The 16,878-nt window shown below is 38.4% G+C and overlaps 1 protein-coding gene across 1 annotated transcript; it reads right to left on the bottom strand.

The window, feature by feature from the left end:
• Positions 1-5,016: 5,016 nt before the first annotated feature.
• On the bottom strand, positions 5,017-6,049 carry LOC132017367 (trace amine-associated receptor 3-like). The gene is given in 2 exon segments (XM_059399163.1): positions 5,017-5,322; positions 5,324-6,049. Coding segments are annotated over 2 exon segments (1,032 nt in total).
• Between the last annotated feature and the right edge of the window lie 10,829 nt (positions 6,050-16,878).

The following is a 16,878-nucleotide window of genomic DNA, read 5'->3' on the forward strand; positions in this document are numbered from 1 at the left end:
CTCTGTCATTTGGTCTTCTATATCACTAATTCTTTCTTCTGCCTCATTTATCCTAGCAGTAAGAGCCTCCATTTTTTATTGCATCTCGTTAATAGCTTTTTTCATTTCAACTTGGTTAAATTTTAGTTCTTTTATTTCTCCAGAATGGGCTTTTATCTCTCCAGAGAGGGTTTCTCTAATACCTTCCATGCCTTTTTTGAGCCCGGCTAGAACCTTGAGAATCATCATTCTGAACTCTAGATCGAACATATTACCAATGTCTGTATTGATTAGGTCCCTAGACTTCAGTATTGCCTCTTGTTCTTTTTTTTTGTGGTGAGTTTTTCTGCCTTGTCATTTTGTCCAGATAAGAGTATATGAAGGAGCAAATAAAATACTAAAAGGGTGGCAAAGGCCCCAGGAAAATGTGCTTTAACCAAATTAGAAGAGGCCCAAATCATGGGGGGGAGAAAGAGGTTAAAAAGAAGTTCAGAAAAAAAAAATTAAAAAAGAAAACAAATAAAGGAAAATATAAAAAAGAAAAGAATATATATATATATATATATATATATATATATATTAGATAAACTAGTTAAAACACGTTAAAAAAGAAATGGGTAAAAGTTAAAAAAAATTTAGCAGAAGAAAAAAAATTAAATTAAAAAAAATTGAATTAACCGCAACACTAAAGAATCATGGGGAGAAAGCCATGAGTTCTGTGCTTTGCTTTGTCCTGCTCTGGAATTCTGTTGCTCTCCTTGGTAGGTGAACTTGGTCTTGGCTGGATTTATTGTTGATCTTCTGGGGGAGGGGCCTGTTGTAGTGCTTCTCAAGTGTCTTTGCCCAAGGCAGAATTGCATCGCCCTTACCAGGGGCTAGGCTAAGTAATCCCCTCGGGTTCGCTTTCAGGAGCTTTTGTCTCCTGAAGCTTTCCGTAGAGTTTCATAGGATAGGAATGAAAATGGCGGCCTCCCAGTCTCCGGCCCAGAGGAGCCAAGAGCTTAGGGCCCACTCCTCAGTGCGCCCTCAGAGAAAAGAGCCCAATCACTCCCATCTCCCTGGCCTCTGGCCGCAGTCTGAGCTCACCCAGCCTGTGACTGGTTCAAGGTAACCCCCAGCTGAGAGTTCACTCCTCAGCTCTGTCTCTGGAGCTGGCTTCCCCAGTCCAATATCTGTGAGCTCTGCAACACTCAGACACCCCCAATCCTCTGTGACCCTGCAGGACCTGGGGCCACGATGACCCCACGTGGGCTTCACCTCAGTTTAGCCTCTGGAGCGATGTCCCTCAGTGGAGCAGACTTTTAAAAGTCCTGATTTAGGGACGCCTGGGTGGCTCAGTTGGTTAAGCAGCTGCCTTTGGCTCAGGTCATGATCCCAGCATCCTGGGATCGAGTCCCACATCGGGCTCCTTGCTCAGCAGGGAGCCTGCTTCTCCCTCTGCCTCTGCCTGCCATTCTGTCTGCCTGTGCTCGCTCTCTCCCCCTCTCTCTCTCTGATAAATAAATAAAATCTTTAAAAAAAAAAAGTCCTGATTTAGTCCTCCATTTCTCCACCGCTTGCCAGGAGCCAGCCCCTCCCTCTGCGGTCTATCTTCCTGTTGCTTTGGATTCACTTCTCTGCCAGTCCTACCTTTCAGAAAGTGGTCGATTTTCTGTTTTTAGAATTGCTGTTCTTTTTCTCTTCAATCTCCTGTTGGATTTGTAGGTGTTTGCAATGGTTTGATAAGCTATCTAGCTGATCTCCTGCTACCTGATGTAGTCTCAGCCTGCTACTTCTCTGCCATCTTGACTCTGTCTCCTGAAATCCTTTAATTCTAATCCTAATCTTTGCTCCCTTCTAGGAAAAACAGAGGTAATCTAGTATAGAAACCATGGGAGATATTTGAGAGGACAGTCATTAATTTCAGATTAACTGCAGAGTGGATTGGAAAGCTGTGAAACCTCTAGCAAGAACACAAATTAACATGGATGGGAGGGGAGGTCTATTTCCAGATGACTATGCATGTCCTTCATTGAGTAAATTAATGTCTATATCAATAAATAGAGACAACTTGCCTATCGCCTAATAGCTATATATTTCATGCAGCTAGCTAGCTAAATCTATCCAAATAGATGAATCCATTTCTATTCAGATAGATTTATATCTACAGACAGTCCTAGTCTAACAGCCACATGCCATTATCCAACATACTAAAAAGCTGGCCATCCCTGTAGTGATCCCTCCCTCCTTGGGAAACCCCTGATGCTATTTCCATGATAACCATACAGAGGTGGGGAAGGACACATGATCAAGGCTCTCTCCTTTGACCAAATTATCCCTGTACTTAGCTAGACCAGATACTGGGCTTCCCTCTCTGCCTTTGTAAAATCCAGTTTGAGCAAGAATCCTGGTCAGTCAGTTCCGCAAAAATCTCCCACCCTTGGTATCTAACCAGCTTCAACCTCTGATCATTCTGCCCTCAGCAAAAATTCTGATAAGCCAGTCTAGCAAGAATTCCCTTTAACCCTGGTGTTTCCTCTTAGTAATTTTCCACCCACTGTCCCACACCCTATTCTTTGGGTGTAGATCCCCACTGGAGTTTGTGGGAGTCCAATCTCTCCTACAATGCAAGCCATGCTGTAGTAGCCTCCCTTGAATAAAGTCTGTCTCACTTCCTTTAACGAGGGAATGAATAATTTATTCCTTAACACACACGCCATGTAGCGATTTTTTAAAAAGATTTTATTTTATTTATTTGACAGAGATTACAAGTAGGCAGAGAGGCAGGCAGAGAGGGGGGGGGAAGCAGGCTCCCTGCTGAGCAGAGAGCCAGATGCAGGGCTCAATCCCAGGACCCTGAGTTCATGACCCAAGCAGAAGGCAGAAGTCCAACCCACTGAGCCACCTAGGTGCCCCCATGATGTTTTTAAAATAGAGAAATAGTTCAGAAGTAGAGAAACAAATGAGACCTTTTAAAAAGATTTTATGGATTTATTTGAGAGAGAGAGAGAGCAAGAAGATGGGTAGAAGAGGAGGGAGAGAAAAGGAGAGAATCCCAAGCAGACTCTTGCTGAGCACGGAGCCTGGGATGGGGCCCAATCTCACAACCCTGAGTTCATGACCTGAGCTGAAACTAAGAGTCTGACACTTAATTTCCTGAGCCATCCAGGCACCCCCAAATGAGACTTTTAAAAGCAAGAACTGAGAGGAAGTCAAAAGTAGTACAAGTATCACTGATAGGAAATATCTGTCACTACTGAAGTGGGGCAAGTCAGTTTTAAGGTCTTTATCTGTGGTAATCATTTTTTTTTAAATAGTCTTTATACTCAGTGTGGGCTCGAACTCAGGACCCCAAGATCAAGAGTCGTACACTCTATCAACCGATAGAGCTGGGCACCCTGGTCTTCAACTTTGGGTCCACATGGAAGTATCCATCATCTTTTAGGATTCTCAGGAAAAAGGACCTGGGCAGTTCTACTCACACCTAATATCTCTCCCTGGAGACAACCTAAAATGTTCTTCTCAAGACCAGCAGTTATACTGTATTAGTAAATATCCTTTGGGTGACATGAAAGTACTTCAATTATGCATTTGTTATGCACCTTTGCTATTCTACCAACAAGTACAGGGAATGAAAACTGTAATGATGGTGAAAAGGAGTCATCTTTATGGAATCATATTGTCCTTCAAGGCACATGTTGAGTCTGGCTAATTGTTCACAGTTGGATCTAGGACATGGTGTGTCAGGGAATGTGGAGAGAAGAACTCAGAAGAAAGTCAGAAAAAGCCAAAACTAAATTTTCCTATTCTAAATTATCTAAATAACTAAATTATCCTGTTCCTGTTCTCAGGAACAGTCTGCCCTCTTTCTGCTCCTCTTCTTTTCCCTCCCACAATGTAATCCCATGTAGGAGAGGAAGAGGACATGGTTGTTACAAGTATTCATGTATTTTCCAATCTGGCAGGTAAAGCAAAGTTTCTGTTTGTTTCTTAATGTTTTACAGAAGAATCTCTAGAAGGATTTTCATCAAACATTAATGATCCAACTTAAACCATAGACATTGTAGTGTGGATGAAATTTATTTGGCAGGACTCTAGGGAAACTTTTAGAAAAAGTGATTAAAACAAGTACAGGGAGAAGCCCTGTGATTGCTGGCTGTTAATGTAGACACATCATGCAGAGGAAGAAAGTAGAGACAAGGAAACAGGAAATCATTTCAAATATAAACCACAAAGTGAAAAATCACAAGAATAAAAGCACAAATTGCATATGATGATTTGTAATCAACTGCTTCTCCTATGGTTAGCTCTTTATAACAAGCTTCAGGGTGTCAGGAAATGACTAAGTAATTTATGTAATGATGGTTAATAATTCTCCAAAGTCAAATGATAAAGTGGACTTCTAGTTGATAGTAAAGTCCAACCTTCTGTCCCACTTCTACCATGGGTCCACAGCCCACAACAATCTTCTTTTGTCTGAATTTTATTTTTTTTATTTTTTTAAAAGATTTTATTTATGTATTTGACAGACAGAGATCACAAGCAGGCAGAGAGGCAGGCAGAAAGAGAGGAGGAAGCAGGCTCCCCGCTGAGCGGAGAGCCTGATGTGGGGCTCATTCCCAGGACCCTGAGATCGTGACCTGAGCCGAAGGCAGCGGCTTAACCCACTGAGCCACCCAGGCGCCCCCTCTTGTTTGAATTTTAGAGTGGAATCAACAGCCAAAACCATTAACACTTGATTTTTGCTATTTCTTATATTGGTTTATTATTGTCTTGTGTGTGTAAATAGAGGCCAACCTATTCTGAAATGTTTCATATTTCTTTTGTATATTTCCCCCCAGTCAAATGGGAGTGTTGACTGACAGAGTTCACAATTAATAAGTGATTGATTGATTGATTGATTGATCAAAGATACTGAATATAATTCTTGTGCAGATTACAAAACACTTATCTAGATTACTGAAATTTAATAAAATAATTAATGTGAAGTATGAGGCCAAAATAAGTCTCATTTTCAATACTCTCTTCACTTTTATAATTAGCTTTTTATTATTATTATTAATGTGCTTCAGGAAACAGATTTGCAGTTTCTGAGTGAGAGTTAAATATTTTGCCTGACAATATGTACTTAAGAGCATTCCGAAACCACGGATAAAAAAAACCATGAATAAGGGGATTGCAGGTAGAGTTGAAGTATCCAAGCCACACTAAAAGATCAAGTACTATTATGGGAGTGGAATAGTCTAAATATGGGTCTATCAAAACAGCAAGAAAGCAAGGCAGCCAGCAAGCTAGAAAGACCCCCATTACTATACCTAAGGTCTTAGCTGCTTTCCTGTCCTTTTTCTTAGATAGGTTTTTTTTTTACTTCCCCCTTTGCGTTTTCAGGCATGTTGCTGATAACTCTAGCATGTCGTTTGGAAACAATAAAGATTTTGCCATAAATACCAACCATGATGGAGCCTGGAGTAAAGAAACAAGTAGTGAACAATATTGTCCCCCAAAATTTGTTGAAAGTAAGTGCACAGAAACGGAAACAAGCGACAAGAATCTCATAACTCTGCATACCAGCAACGTTGGCCTCAGACAGAACTAAACTAAAAGAGAAAAGAGCAGGGGCTGACCAGCAAAATGCCAACAGTCGCTTTATCATAGAGGTTGTCATGGTGGCCGAGTAGTGCAAAGGGTAACACACGGCATAAAATCGATCAATAGCAATGGAGCAGAGGTGGAAAATGGAGGTTAGGCTTAGCATCATGTCAAAGCTTGCATGGAATTTACAAAAGCCATCCCCAAAATACCAGCAGCTCTCCACTGATCGTACCATGCTATACGGCATAATGACAAAACCCAGCAGGAAGTCAGTGGTTGCCATGGAGAGGATCAGAAAATTTGTGGGAGAGTGAAGCTGCTTGAAATGTGATATGGAGATCATTATAACCAAGTTTCCAAAGATAGTGATAAACATGGCTGCGGTCATAATAGAATACATTATCACTCGGACATGCAAAGAACGGCTGATGGGAGGGCAAGATTTATTTCCAAATTTTGGACAACTGGATAAGTCTTCAGGAATATAAGTTAGATCCATGGTGCTTTATCATTTCTAATTCCGTTCTCTAGAAAGATGATTCAATGTTTCTTCTCTTCTTAAAATGATTACAGAAATTTCAGCTCCTAAAAGTGCAATAAGGTTCAAAGTCATCTGTTATTAATTCATTTCCATCTTTATTTATTTAAATATTTAAAATTATAAAATTGTGATGGTTTTCTGAGTTATTTGCTGCAGTAGGAAAGGAAAAGTTTCAACTGCTTATTCTTTCCTGTTCTGTTTTATTCTATTCCACTCATCTGTTTGTTTATCCAACATGAGTTTATCTATTGAGTGCTCTGTTCTTTTTAATGTATTGGAAGCTTCTCAAGAGTTTATTCCCCTCTATAGGTATCTATAAATAGTCAAACTCATGAAGCAGAGAATACAATACTGGTTACCAGAATGGGGGAGGGAAAAGTTATTGTGCCATGGGTATAAACTTTCAGTTATGCTGGATGAATAAATTTCTAGAGATCTGCTATACAACATAGTCCCTCTTGTTAATAACATGGTATTGTGTACTTCAAAATATGTTAAGATGGTAAATCTCATGTAAGTGTTCCTAACACACACATATACAAACAACTAAAACTAGAAAAGAAAACAAAAAGGCAGGGGGACAGAAGGTTTTGGCTATGTCAGTTACCTTGATTATGGTGATGGTATCACAGGTTTTGTATATGTCCAAACTAATGAAATTGTCCAGCTTGTATGTCAATTTCACCTCAATAAAGCTGTTTTTAAAAAAAGAATTTATGGTTAACTTTTACCTTGAGCAATGACATTTCTAGAGACTCTTTTGAACTACAGCAAGTTAACATCCCTCATCATAAAAATACTTAATTCATGAAAGCTACGTGAAATCACAATGTTTTTCTTCACACATTCTTTCAATAATTTCACATTTTCTCTTTAAAGAGTCTGCAGGTGTTATAAGAGTTATAAATGGCATATGGCAGTTGAAATATAAGGAAAATCATGTACCTATGGGTCAAATCTGGGTCAATTCTTCATAGTTTCTCTACTCTCTACTCTCTACTCTCTTCATCCCCTCCTCTCTGTCCTTTAATGCCCTCTCCTCTTTGTTCCCCTTCCCTATGTTTCTTGAGTTTTGTCACTCTTCTGAAATTCTAACTACTGGAACCATGTCATAAGTTCCATCCCTGAGTGATCCATAAGGTTCACAAATTTCATGTTCATAGACTTAGGCCAGTCAAATCTCATGTGATTCTTACTGGTTACAGTGGGCTGAACAAGAGATAATGGATAAATGGGCATAAATCCAAACTAAATGGGCATAAATCCAAGTTATTGCACCTTCTTTGCTATTGACTTTGGGATATAGGCTATCATGAAAAGTCATTTCAATGGCTGGTTCTGGCAATGTTTGATACTGTGCAGAGTTGGGGATTTTCTTCCAGCTGAAACTCACATAATCATAAATTTAATACTGTATGGAAAGCACAGACTCACAAACTTGTACAGTATGTAAGTTCATGATGATTAGTATACTTTAAGTGTATTATTGCCCAAGAAACTCCCTGTCATACCTAAATTATACATACGAACTTAATGATGACAGCCAGGACATTGAAACATCATATGAATGTTGCATATAAATAACTGCTCCATTTTTTTTTTAAGGATTGAGAGGATTCTAGGAGGTGTTTCAACACGTGATCAAATTTTCCACCATACACATTACTACTTATATAAGGGAAACTTCACATAATTTCAGAACTGGAGAAGACTTCAAATGGAGTGTTTACATAAGACATATTATGGGATGCAGTTTCTAGCCTCCTAGCTGTTTTAAATCCTACAGTATGGCTTTGAAATCAGACCAACCTGGTTTGATGATTGGCTCAACCACTTATTAACCATATTACTTTAGACAAGTTTCTCGGTGTCCCTGAGCCTCAGTTTCCTCTAAAATGGGGACGCTGTCTCTGAAGGTATTTTAAACCAGTTACATTATTTTTACCTTCCTCCCTGATTTTCCTCCCAACAATTACAGCATCTCTTCCAAGTTTGCTTTATTTTGAATCTTCCATGTAATCTATTATGTTGAATCACAGACCTCTATGAAGTTGCCATTTTTGTAAGTAAAAAAATGTTCAAATATTATTAAGTTCAAAGAATTTACTATTGGGAACTTTTTCTTTTTCCCTCTTAAGTTTCAGATGGAAGAATGGACTGATAAAAAGGTTGGCATATCCTCAGTCACATACATGTGCTAGAAGTCAGATTTTCAATGTAAGATTATATTATGGAGGTAAAGTTTATTAAAAAGAATCTTCAGTGAGCACATTTATTTTAGCAGGAGGAAAAGGTAGCCCAAGCAAATTATAGGTTCAGAATCTAATTTTCATAACTTTAAAGTACAAATATCATTTAAGATTTAGTAGAAAATTGGAAATTTACAATCCACAGTTCTAACGGAAAGAGGCAAGTATTTGTACATGCTACCTGTAATGTACCAACTAATATTAGTATCACCATCGCTAGAAAACATTCCCTTGTTCTGGAACCTGTGTGGTAAAGAACTTAAAATTGCCATTACTATTCTGTGTATGTATGTACAGATATAAAAATTAATCTAAATTAAGATTTTCCTCATTTTTTTTAAGTAGGCTGCATGCCCAGCGTGGAGCCCATGACCTTGAGATCAAGACCTGAGCCAAGATCAAGAGTCAGACACCTAACTGACTGAGCCACCCAGGCACCCTATGATTTTTCTCATTTTTAATTGTTGAGAAAATATCAGTGATGAAGGATCAACAAAAGAAGATATGAGTAACTGGTATTGTTGTTCTTTAATACAATTATTCAAATTAAATGTAATAAGAAGGAAATTTTAAAGTTTTTTTTATTTGAACACAAATTTGGATAATGTTTATAAATAATGTGCTTTCTTTCCTTTTCTCCTTTAAACTCTGATTGCCCTGCAATTTAAGGCCGAAGTATAAAGTGTCTGAAGCATTTCAGCTGATTGCTCAACTGCTTAAGAGAACCACATAAAATTTCAAATTAACCTCTTAAAACATACACTCTGAATGTCTGCTCATGGTGTACCAGTAAGACAGTCTCTTATCCAAACCCATACCAATTTAAAGACCTAAAACTAATATTAACAATGACTGTTATTCTTCTTACCACAGGTCAGAAAATGTCCATTTTTAACATAATCTTCTAAGAAATTGATCTTAAGCTGCAAAGTCTCAAATATGAATTCTGTTTTTCATGCTTCAAAATTATTCTTAGCCTAAAAGCAAATTCCACCCAGAGAGCAGATTTATGTGAATTTCTGATTGAAATTGTCAAATCAAGACAGCTGAATGACAGTACAAGCATATATAGTATAATAGAAAAAATAAGCCAAGGTTTGAAATTTATGAAAAGTCATGATATTGGATCTTTTCTGGTTAATTCCTTAACATCTAATATGAACTATAATGAATATTGAAAGCCTGCAATCACAAAGACTCTGGAAGAGGTTTCGGGGATGATAAGTAGTCCGTATTCAAATGTAACACTGAAAACTAAAATAGAAGAAAAAGGGTTCTGTTAAGTCTACTTTATAACTTTCTATAGCACTTTATACATCATGACATCAAAAAGTAAAAGTAATATCTGGCATATGAATGACTCATTTATTCCAAATGGCTCACAATTCATAAGTCAGCCTTATAAAACCACATGGCTCGGGTCACAGGCAGAGATGACCTCTTGAAATGTTGTCTTCTCAAAAGTAGTTGAGATCAGGAAACACATTTCAAGTGACAATAAATACACATGGGGAACAGGCAGAATAAACTTCATTTTAGAGAGCAGGGCAGAAAGAAGAGTGAAAATGAAAAGCACAGCAAAACATCTTTCTTATAATTAGTTATCAACGATGGCATCTCGAACGCCTGCAGAACAGAAGAATCTTTACTAAATCTAGGCACCAGAGAATGTGTTCAAAGTAGAGGCTCCAAGAGGAACTGAGCTGAATAAATCTTTTATCAAGATGACAGATATAAGGGAAAGAGTCTGAGAAAACACCTTGGCTAAAGCACCAGAACATGATTTTGCAGGCTGTAAATTTATGTTTTCAGCATCTGTTGCCTTTCCTGCCTTCAGTCGCAATAGCACAGCCACTTCTGCCCACAGTCTTTTCCATGTTGCCTTGTGAATGCAAACCACGTGGCTTGGCCAGCACCCCCTTTCCTCTGTCTGATTGCCTGTCCTTTCATCTCTAAGCACTTCAAGGCTCAACAAAACTACCATTTCTTTCCAGAAACCTTTTTTGACTCTACCAGTGGGAGTTAACCTCATGAAATCATAGACTGTTGGGGTGGCCAAAGGTGGTAGAGCTAGGTGATTCTGCTTCCTCATTTTACAGCTGACTTTGCTTTCAAATACCTTTGTTTCCTTCTTCTGGTACAATTCTTTTTTAAAAACAGCCTTATCTTAATGATAAATTAATTTCTTTCTCTTTCTTTCCTTCAAGATTTTATTTATTTATTTGAGAGAAAGAGTGAAAGAGCACAAGGCCAGGGAGGGGCAGAGGGTGAGGGAGAAGCAGGACCTCCACTGAGCAGGAAGCCCAAAGAGAGGTTCAATCCCAGGACCCTGGGATCATGACCTGAGCTGAAGGCAGGCATTTAACCTGCTGAGGCCCCTTAGGTGCCCCTTAACCATAAGTTTCTTGAAAGATTTCTGTATCTATCCCCATTAATCTTCCAACTCTTGCAACACTTTAGACAGAGCTATGTACATGGCAGATATGTAGGAACCCCTTACTCAGTTAAATGCAAGGACACTAATCCCAACACATCATGAAACCTGGTTAATGAGCATCTCCACTCATGATAGTAAGAGACATCTGGTTTAAGTAAGATTAAAATATTAGGAAAACAGTAAATCCTCTTCAGAAAGTAGCTAATAAACTTCCTCCCAAAACAAACAGTATTTTGTTGAATGAAATGCAGCCCACAATGAAAATTTTGTGTGTCTTAAGGTTTCTAAATTACTTGACAACACATTCCCACTATACCTAAGTCCTTGAAGGAACTATTGCCATTAAAGGCTGTAACCAACATTAAAACATAGGTCTTTCAGCTCCTGTCCAGTGACTCTCCCACCACATCTTACTTTCTCTAATTATCGTAACATTTTACTCCTGATCTATTTGGAAAGCATGAAAGTTTATGGCTTCATCTGCTTATCATTTTTCCCTCTTAGCCTTACTAATCAAAGTATCATCCATGAACCAGCTACATCGTCATATCCTGGGAATATTTTGGGAAATTAAAAAATCTTAAGCCATCCTAAAGTGTACATCTTAGCAAGATACCTATATTATTTTTATGCCCAATGAATTCCATAATAACAATTCTAGACTAAAGAGAAACTGCATTTTTAGTTTGGACACTCTCAGTATCTGAAATGACTGAATGATTTAGAGCAGCAAAGAGCAACTGAATACCTTTAATCAATGTTGGTGACAAGAGAAAAATACAAAAAATGAAATAGGTAGTGAATTAAGTAGTATATTACAGGAATTGTTTATTAAATTATAATATTAAAATGAAGAGTACATTTTAGCATTTGAGACACATAAATACCTTTCATTTATTAAATCATATTTGGCATGGTTTTTGAATTTTACAAAAACATTTTTTTTTTGTCACCACATAGAAATTTACAAATCTTGCCAAACAAAATTTAATGAAAATTTTAAGACGTTTCTTTCACTTAAATATCATAAGAATCATTTTCCAGTCAGGAAAAAACCCCTACGTCCTCTACTGCAACAATTTCTGGTTCTCTATAAAATTTAATTATCTCTGTTCAATTATTCTGAAAAAGAGAATAAGTTAGCACTTAAAAAAAAAAAGGATAGTACATTTCCAATTCTTAGTATTGACCCAGTACCTTCCCTCTCCTGAAAAGTTAGTTGTGAACCATGAGTCTCTTCTGGTGGCTTTGCAAGTATGAGATCAGGAAATTCTAGAAAGTGTAGTGTTGAGGACTGAGATATCTGATTCATTTAACTTTGCCTCTGCTATCCAGAGACCTGAAATAGAAAACTCCGATACAGGAGCTCCAAGAGAGGAGCTAAGTACAGAGCCCCAGTGGGATTGCTCTTCTAACTCTCTTTCTTGGAGGATATTGAAAGTGTGTGTGTGTGTGTGTGTGTGTGTGTGTGTGTGTGTGTGTGTGTGTGTGTTTTAAAGATTTTATTTATTTATTTGACAGAGAGAGACACAGCAAGAAAGGGAACACAAGCAGAGAGAGTGGGAGAGAGAGAAGCAGGGTTCCCACTGAGCAGGGAGCTTGATGTGGGGCTCAATCCCAGGACCCTGGGATCATGACCTGAGCTGAAGGCAGACACTTACTGACTGAGCCACCCAGGTGCCCCGTGTGTGTTTTTATTCTGTTATGTTAGTCATTAAACAGAACATCATTAGTCTTTGATATAGAGTTCCATGATTCATTGTTTGCATATAACACCCAGTGCTCCATGCAATACATGCTCTCCTTAATGCCCATTACAAGGCTAACCCATTCCCCTTCCTACCTCCCCTTTAAAATCCTCAGTTTGTTTGTTGGAGTCCATAGTCTCTCATGGTTTGTCTCCCGCTCCGATCCGCCCCCCCTTCATTTTTCCCTTCATTCTCCTAATGTCTTCCATGCTACTCTTTATGTTCCACAAATAAGTGAAACCATATGATAATTGACTTTCTCTGCTTGACTTATTTCACTTAGCATAATCTTCTCCAGAACCATCCATGTTTATGTAAAATTCCTCCTTTCTGATGGCTGAGTAATAGTCCATTGTATATATGGACCACATCTTCTTTTTATAAAGGTACTCTTTTTAAAGATTTTATTTATTTACTTGACAGGCAGAGATCACAAGTATGCAGAGAGGCAGACAGACAAAGAGAGGAGGAAGCAGACTCCCCACTGAGAAGAGAGTCCAATGTGGTGCTGGATCCCAGGACCCTGCAATCATGACCTGAGCTGAAGACAGAGGCTTTAACCCACTGAGCCACCCAGGTGCCCAGACCACATCTTCTTTATCCATTCATCTACTGAAGAGCATCTCAGCTCTTTCCACCATTTGGCAATTGTGGACATTGCTTCTATGTACTTTGTGGTACATATGGCCCTTCTTTTCACTACATTTTTATCTTTGGGGTAAATACCCAATAGCGCAATTGCAGGATTATAGGGTAGCTCTATTTAATTCTTTGAGGAAACTCTGCACTGTTTTCCAAGTGGCTGTACCAACTTTTATTCCCACCAATAGTATAAAAGTGTTCCCCATCTCCATGACCTCTCTAACATTTGTTGTTTTTTGCTTTGTCAATTTTTGCCATTCTAACTGGTATAAGGTGGTATCTCAATGTGGTTTTGATTTGAATTTTCCTGGAGGCTAATGATGATGAACATTTTTTCTTGGGTCTGTTAGTCATTTATCTTCTTTTGAGAAGTGTCTGTTAATGTCTTCTGCCCATTTTTTTTACTTGATTACTTGTTTTTTGGATGTTGAGTTTGAGAAGTTCTTTATAGATCTTGAATATCAACCCTTTGTCCATGGTATCATTTGCAAATATCTTCTCCCATTCCATGGGTTGCCTCTTAGTTTTGTTGACTGTTTCTTTTGCTGTGCAGAAGCTTTTTATCTTGGTGAAGTCCCAAAAGTTCATTTTTGCTTTTGATTCCCTTGTCTTTGGAGATGTATTTTTTTTTAAAGTTGCTGTGGCCGAAGTTGAAGAGGTTACTACCTATGTTCCCCTTTAGGATTTTGATGGATTCCTGTTTCACATTGAGGTCTTTCATACATTTTGAGTTTATCTTTCTCTGTGGTGTAAGAGAATGATTGAGTTTCATTCTTCTGTATAGAGCTGTCCAATTTTCCCAGCACCATTCATTGAAGAAACTGTCTTTTTTCCCCTTAGGTATCTTTTCCTGTTTTATCGAAGATTATTTGACCAGAGTTGAGGGTCCATATCTGGGCTCTCTATTCTGTTCCATCTGTCTATGCATCTGTTTTTGTGCCAATACTATGCTGTCTTGGTGATCACAGCTTTGTAAATTAGCTTGAAATCAGGTGATGTGGTGCCCCCAGCTTTGTTTTTCTTTTTCACAATTTCCTTGGTGATTCAGGGTCTTTTCTGGTTCCATACAAATTTTAGGATTGTTTGTTCCAGCACTTTGAAAAATGCCATTAATATTTCTTTAAATTTCTTTTCAGTGTAACAGCATTCATTGCTTTTGCACCACACCCAGTGCTCCATGCAATATGTGCCCTCCCTAAGACCCACCACCTTGTTCCCCCAACCTCCCATCCCCCGCCCCTTCAAGACCCTCAGGTTGTTTTTCAGAGTCCACAGTCTCTCATGGTTCAGCTCCCCTTCCAATTTTCCTCAACTCCCTTCTTCTCTCCATCTCCCCATGTCCTCTATGTTATTTGTTATGCTCCACAAATAAGTGAACCCATATGATAATTGACTCTCTCTGCTTGACTTATTTCACTCAGCAAAATCTCTTCCAGTCCCGTCCATGTTGCTACAAAAGTTGGGTATTCATCCTTTCTGATAGAGGCATAATACTCCATAGTGTATATGGACCACATCTCCCTTATCCATTTGTCTGTTGAAAGGCATTTTGGATCTTTCCACAGTTTGGCAACCATGGCCATTGCTTCTATAAACATTGGGGTACAAATGGTCCTTCTTTTCACCACATCTGTATTTTAGGGGTAAATACCCAGGAGTGCAATTGCAGGGTCATAGGGAAGCTCTATTTTTAATTTCTTGAGGAATCTCCACACTGTTCTCCAAAGTGGCTACTTGCATTTCCACCAACAGTGGAAGAGGGTTCCCCTTTCTCCACATCCTTTCCAACACATGTTGTTTCCTATCTTGCTAATTTTGGCCATTCTAACTGGTGTAAAGTAGTATCTTAATGTGGTTTTAATTTGAATCTCCCTGAAGGCTAGTGATGATGAACATTTTTTCATGTGTCTGATAGCCATTTGTATGTCTTGATTGGAGAAGTGTCTGTTCATATCTTCTGCCCATTTTTTGATATGATTGTTTTGTGTGTGTTGAGTTTGAGGAGTTCTTTATAGATCCTGGATATCAATCTTTTGTCTGTACTGTCATTTGCAAATATCTTCTCCCATTCCGTGGGTTGCCTCTTTGTTTTATTGACTGTTTCCTTTGCTGAGCAGAAGCTTTTGATCTTGATGAAGTCCCAAAAGTTCATTTTTGCTTTTGTTTCCTTTGCCTTTGGAGACATATCTTGAAAGAAGGTACTGTGGCTGATACTAAAGAGGTTACTGCCTGTGTTCTCCTCTAGAATTCTGATGGATTCCGGTCTCATGTTGAGGTCTTTTATCCAGAGATACAGTAGAACATATCATTGAAACTAGAAGCTGATTTTTGAAAGAATCAATAAGATTGATAAACCATTGACCACACTAATCCAAAAGAAAAGAGAGAAAGCCCAAAATAATAAAATTATGAATGAAAAGGGAGAGATCACAACTAACACCAAGGAAGTAGAAGCAATCATCAGAAGTTATTATCAACAGTTATATGCCAGTAAGCTAAGCAACCAAGATGAAATGGATACATTCCTGGAAAACTATAAACTCCCAAAATTGAACCAGGAAGAAATGAACAACCTGAATAGACTGATATCTAGTAACGAGATTGAAGCAATGATCAAAAACCTCCCAAAACACAAGAGCCCAGGACTTGATGGATTCCCTGGTGAATTCTACAAACCTTCAAAGAAGAAATAACACCTATTCTCCTGAAGCTGTTTCAAAAAATTGAAGCAGAAGGAAAATTTCCAGACTCTTTTTATGAAGCCAGCATTACCTTGATCCCCAAACCAGGCAAAGACCTTACCAAAAAGGAGAATTTCAGGCCAATATCAATGAATATGGATGCGAGGATTCTCAACAAGATACTAGCAAACAGGATCCAACAGTACATTAAAATCCCGGGGGGGATTCATCCCTGGGCTACAAGGATGGTTCAACATTTGCAAATAATCCATGTGATAGAAAAAATTAATATGAGAAGAGAGAAGAACCACATGGTCCTCTCAATCAATGCAGAGAAAGCATTTGACAAAATCCAGCATCCGTTCCTTATTAAAACGCTTCAAAGTATAGGGATAGAGGGAACATTCCTGAACTTCATAAAATCTATCTATGAAAGACCCACAGCAAATATCATCCTCAATGGGAAAAAGCTTGCAGCCTTCCCGTTGAGATCAGGAACACGACAAGGATGCCCACTCTGACCACTCTTGTTCAACATAGTATTAGAAGTCCTAGCAATAGCAATCAGACAACAAAGAGAAATAAAATGTATCCAAATTGGCAATGAAGAAGTCAAAGTCTCTCTCTTCGCAGATGACATGATTCTTTATATGGAAAACCCAAAAGATTCCACCCCCAAACTACTGGAACTCATACAGCAATTCAGCAATGTGGCAGGATGCAAAGTCAATGTACAGAAACCAGTGGCTTTCTTATACACTAACAATGAAAATACAGAAAGGGAAATTAGAGAATTGATTCCATTTACTATAGCACCAAGAACCATAAGATACCTGGGAATAAACCTAACCAAAGAGGTAAAGGATTTGTACTCAAGGAACTACAGAACACTCATGAAAGAAATTGAAGAAGACACAAAAAGATGGAAGACCATTCCATGCTCTTGGATCAGAAGAATAAACATTGTTAAAATGTCTACACTGCCTAGAGCAATCTATACTTTTAATGCCATTCTGATCAAAATTCCCCC

The sequence above is a fragment of the Mustela nigripes genome, chromosome 5, assembly GCF_022355385.1.
Source record: "Mustela nigripes isolate SB6536 chromosome 5, MUSNIG.SB6536, whole genome shotgun sequence".
NCBI lineage: Eukaryota > Metazoa > Chordata > Mammalia > Carnivora > Mustelidae > Mustela > Mustela nigripes.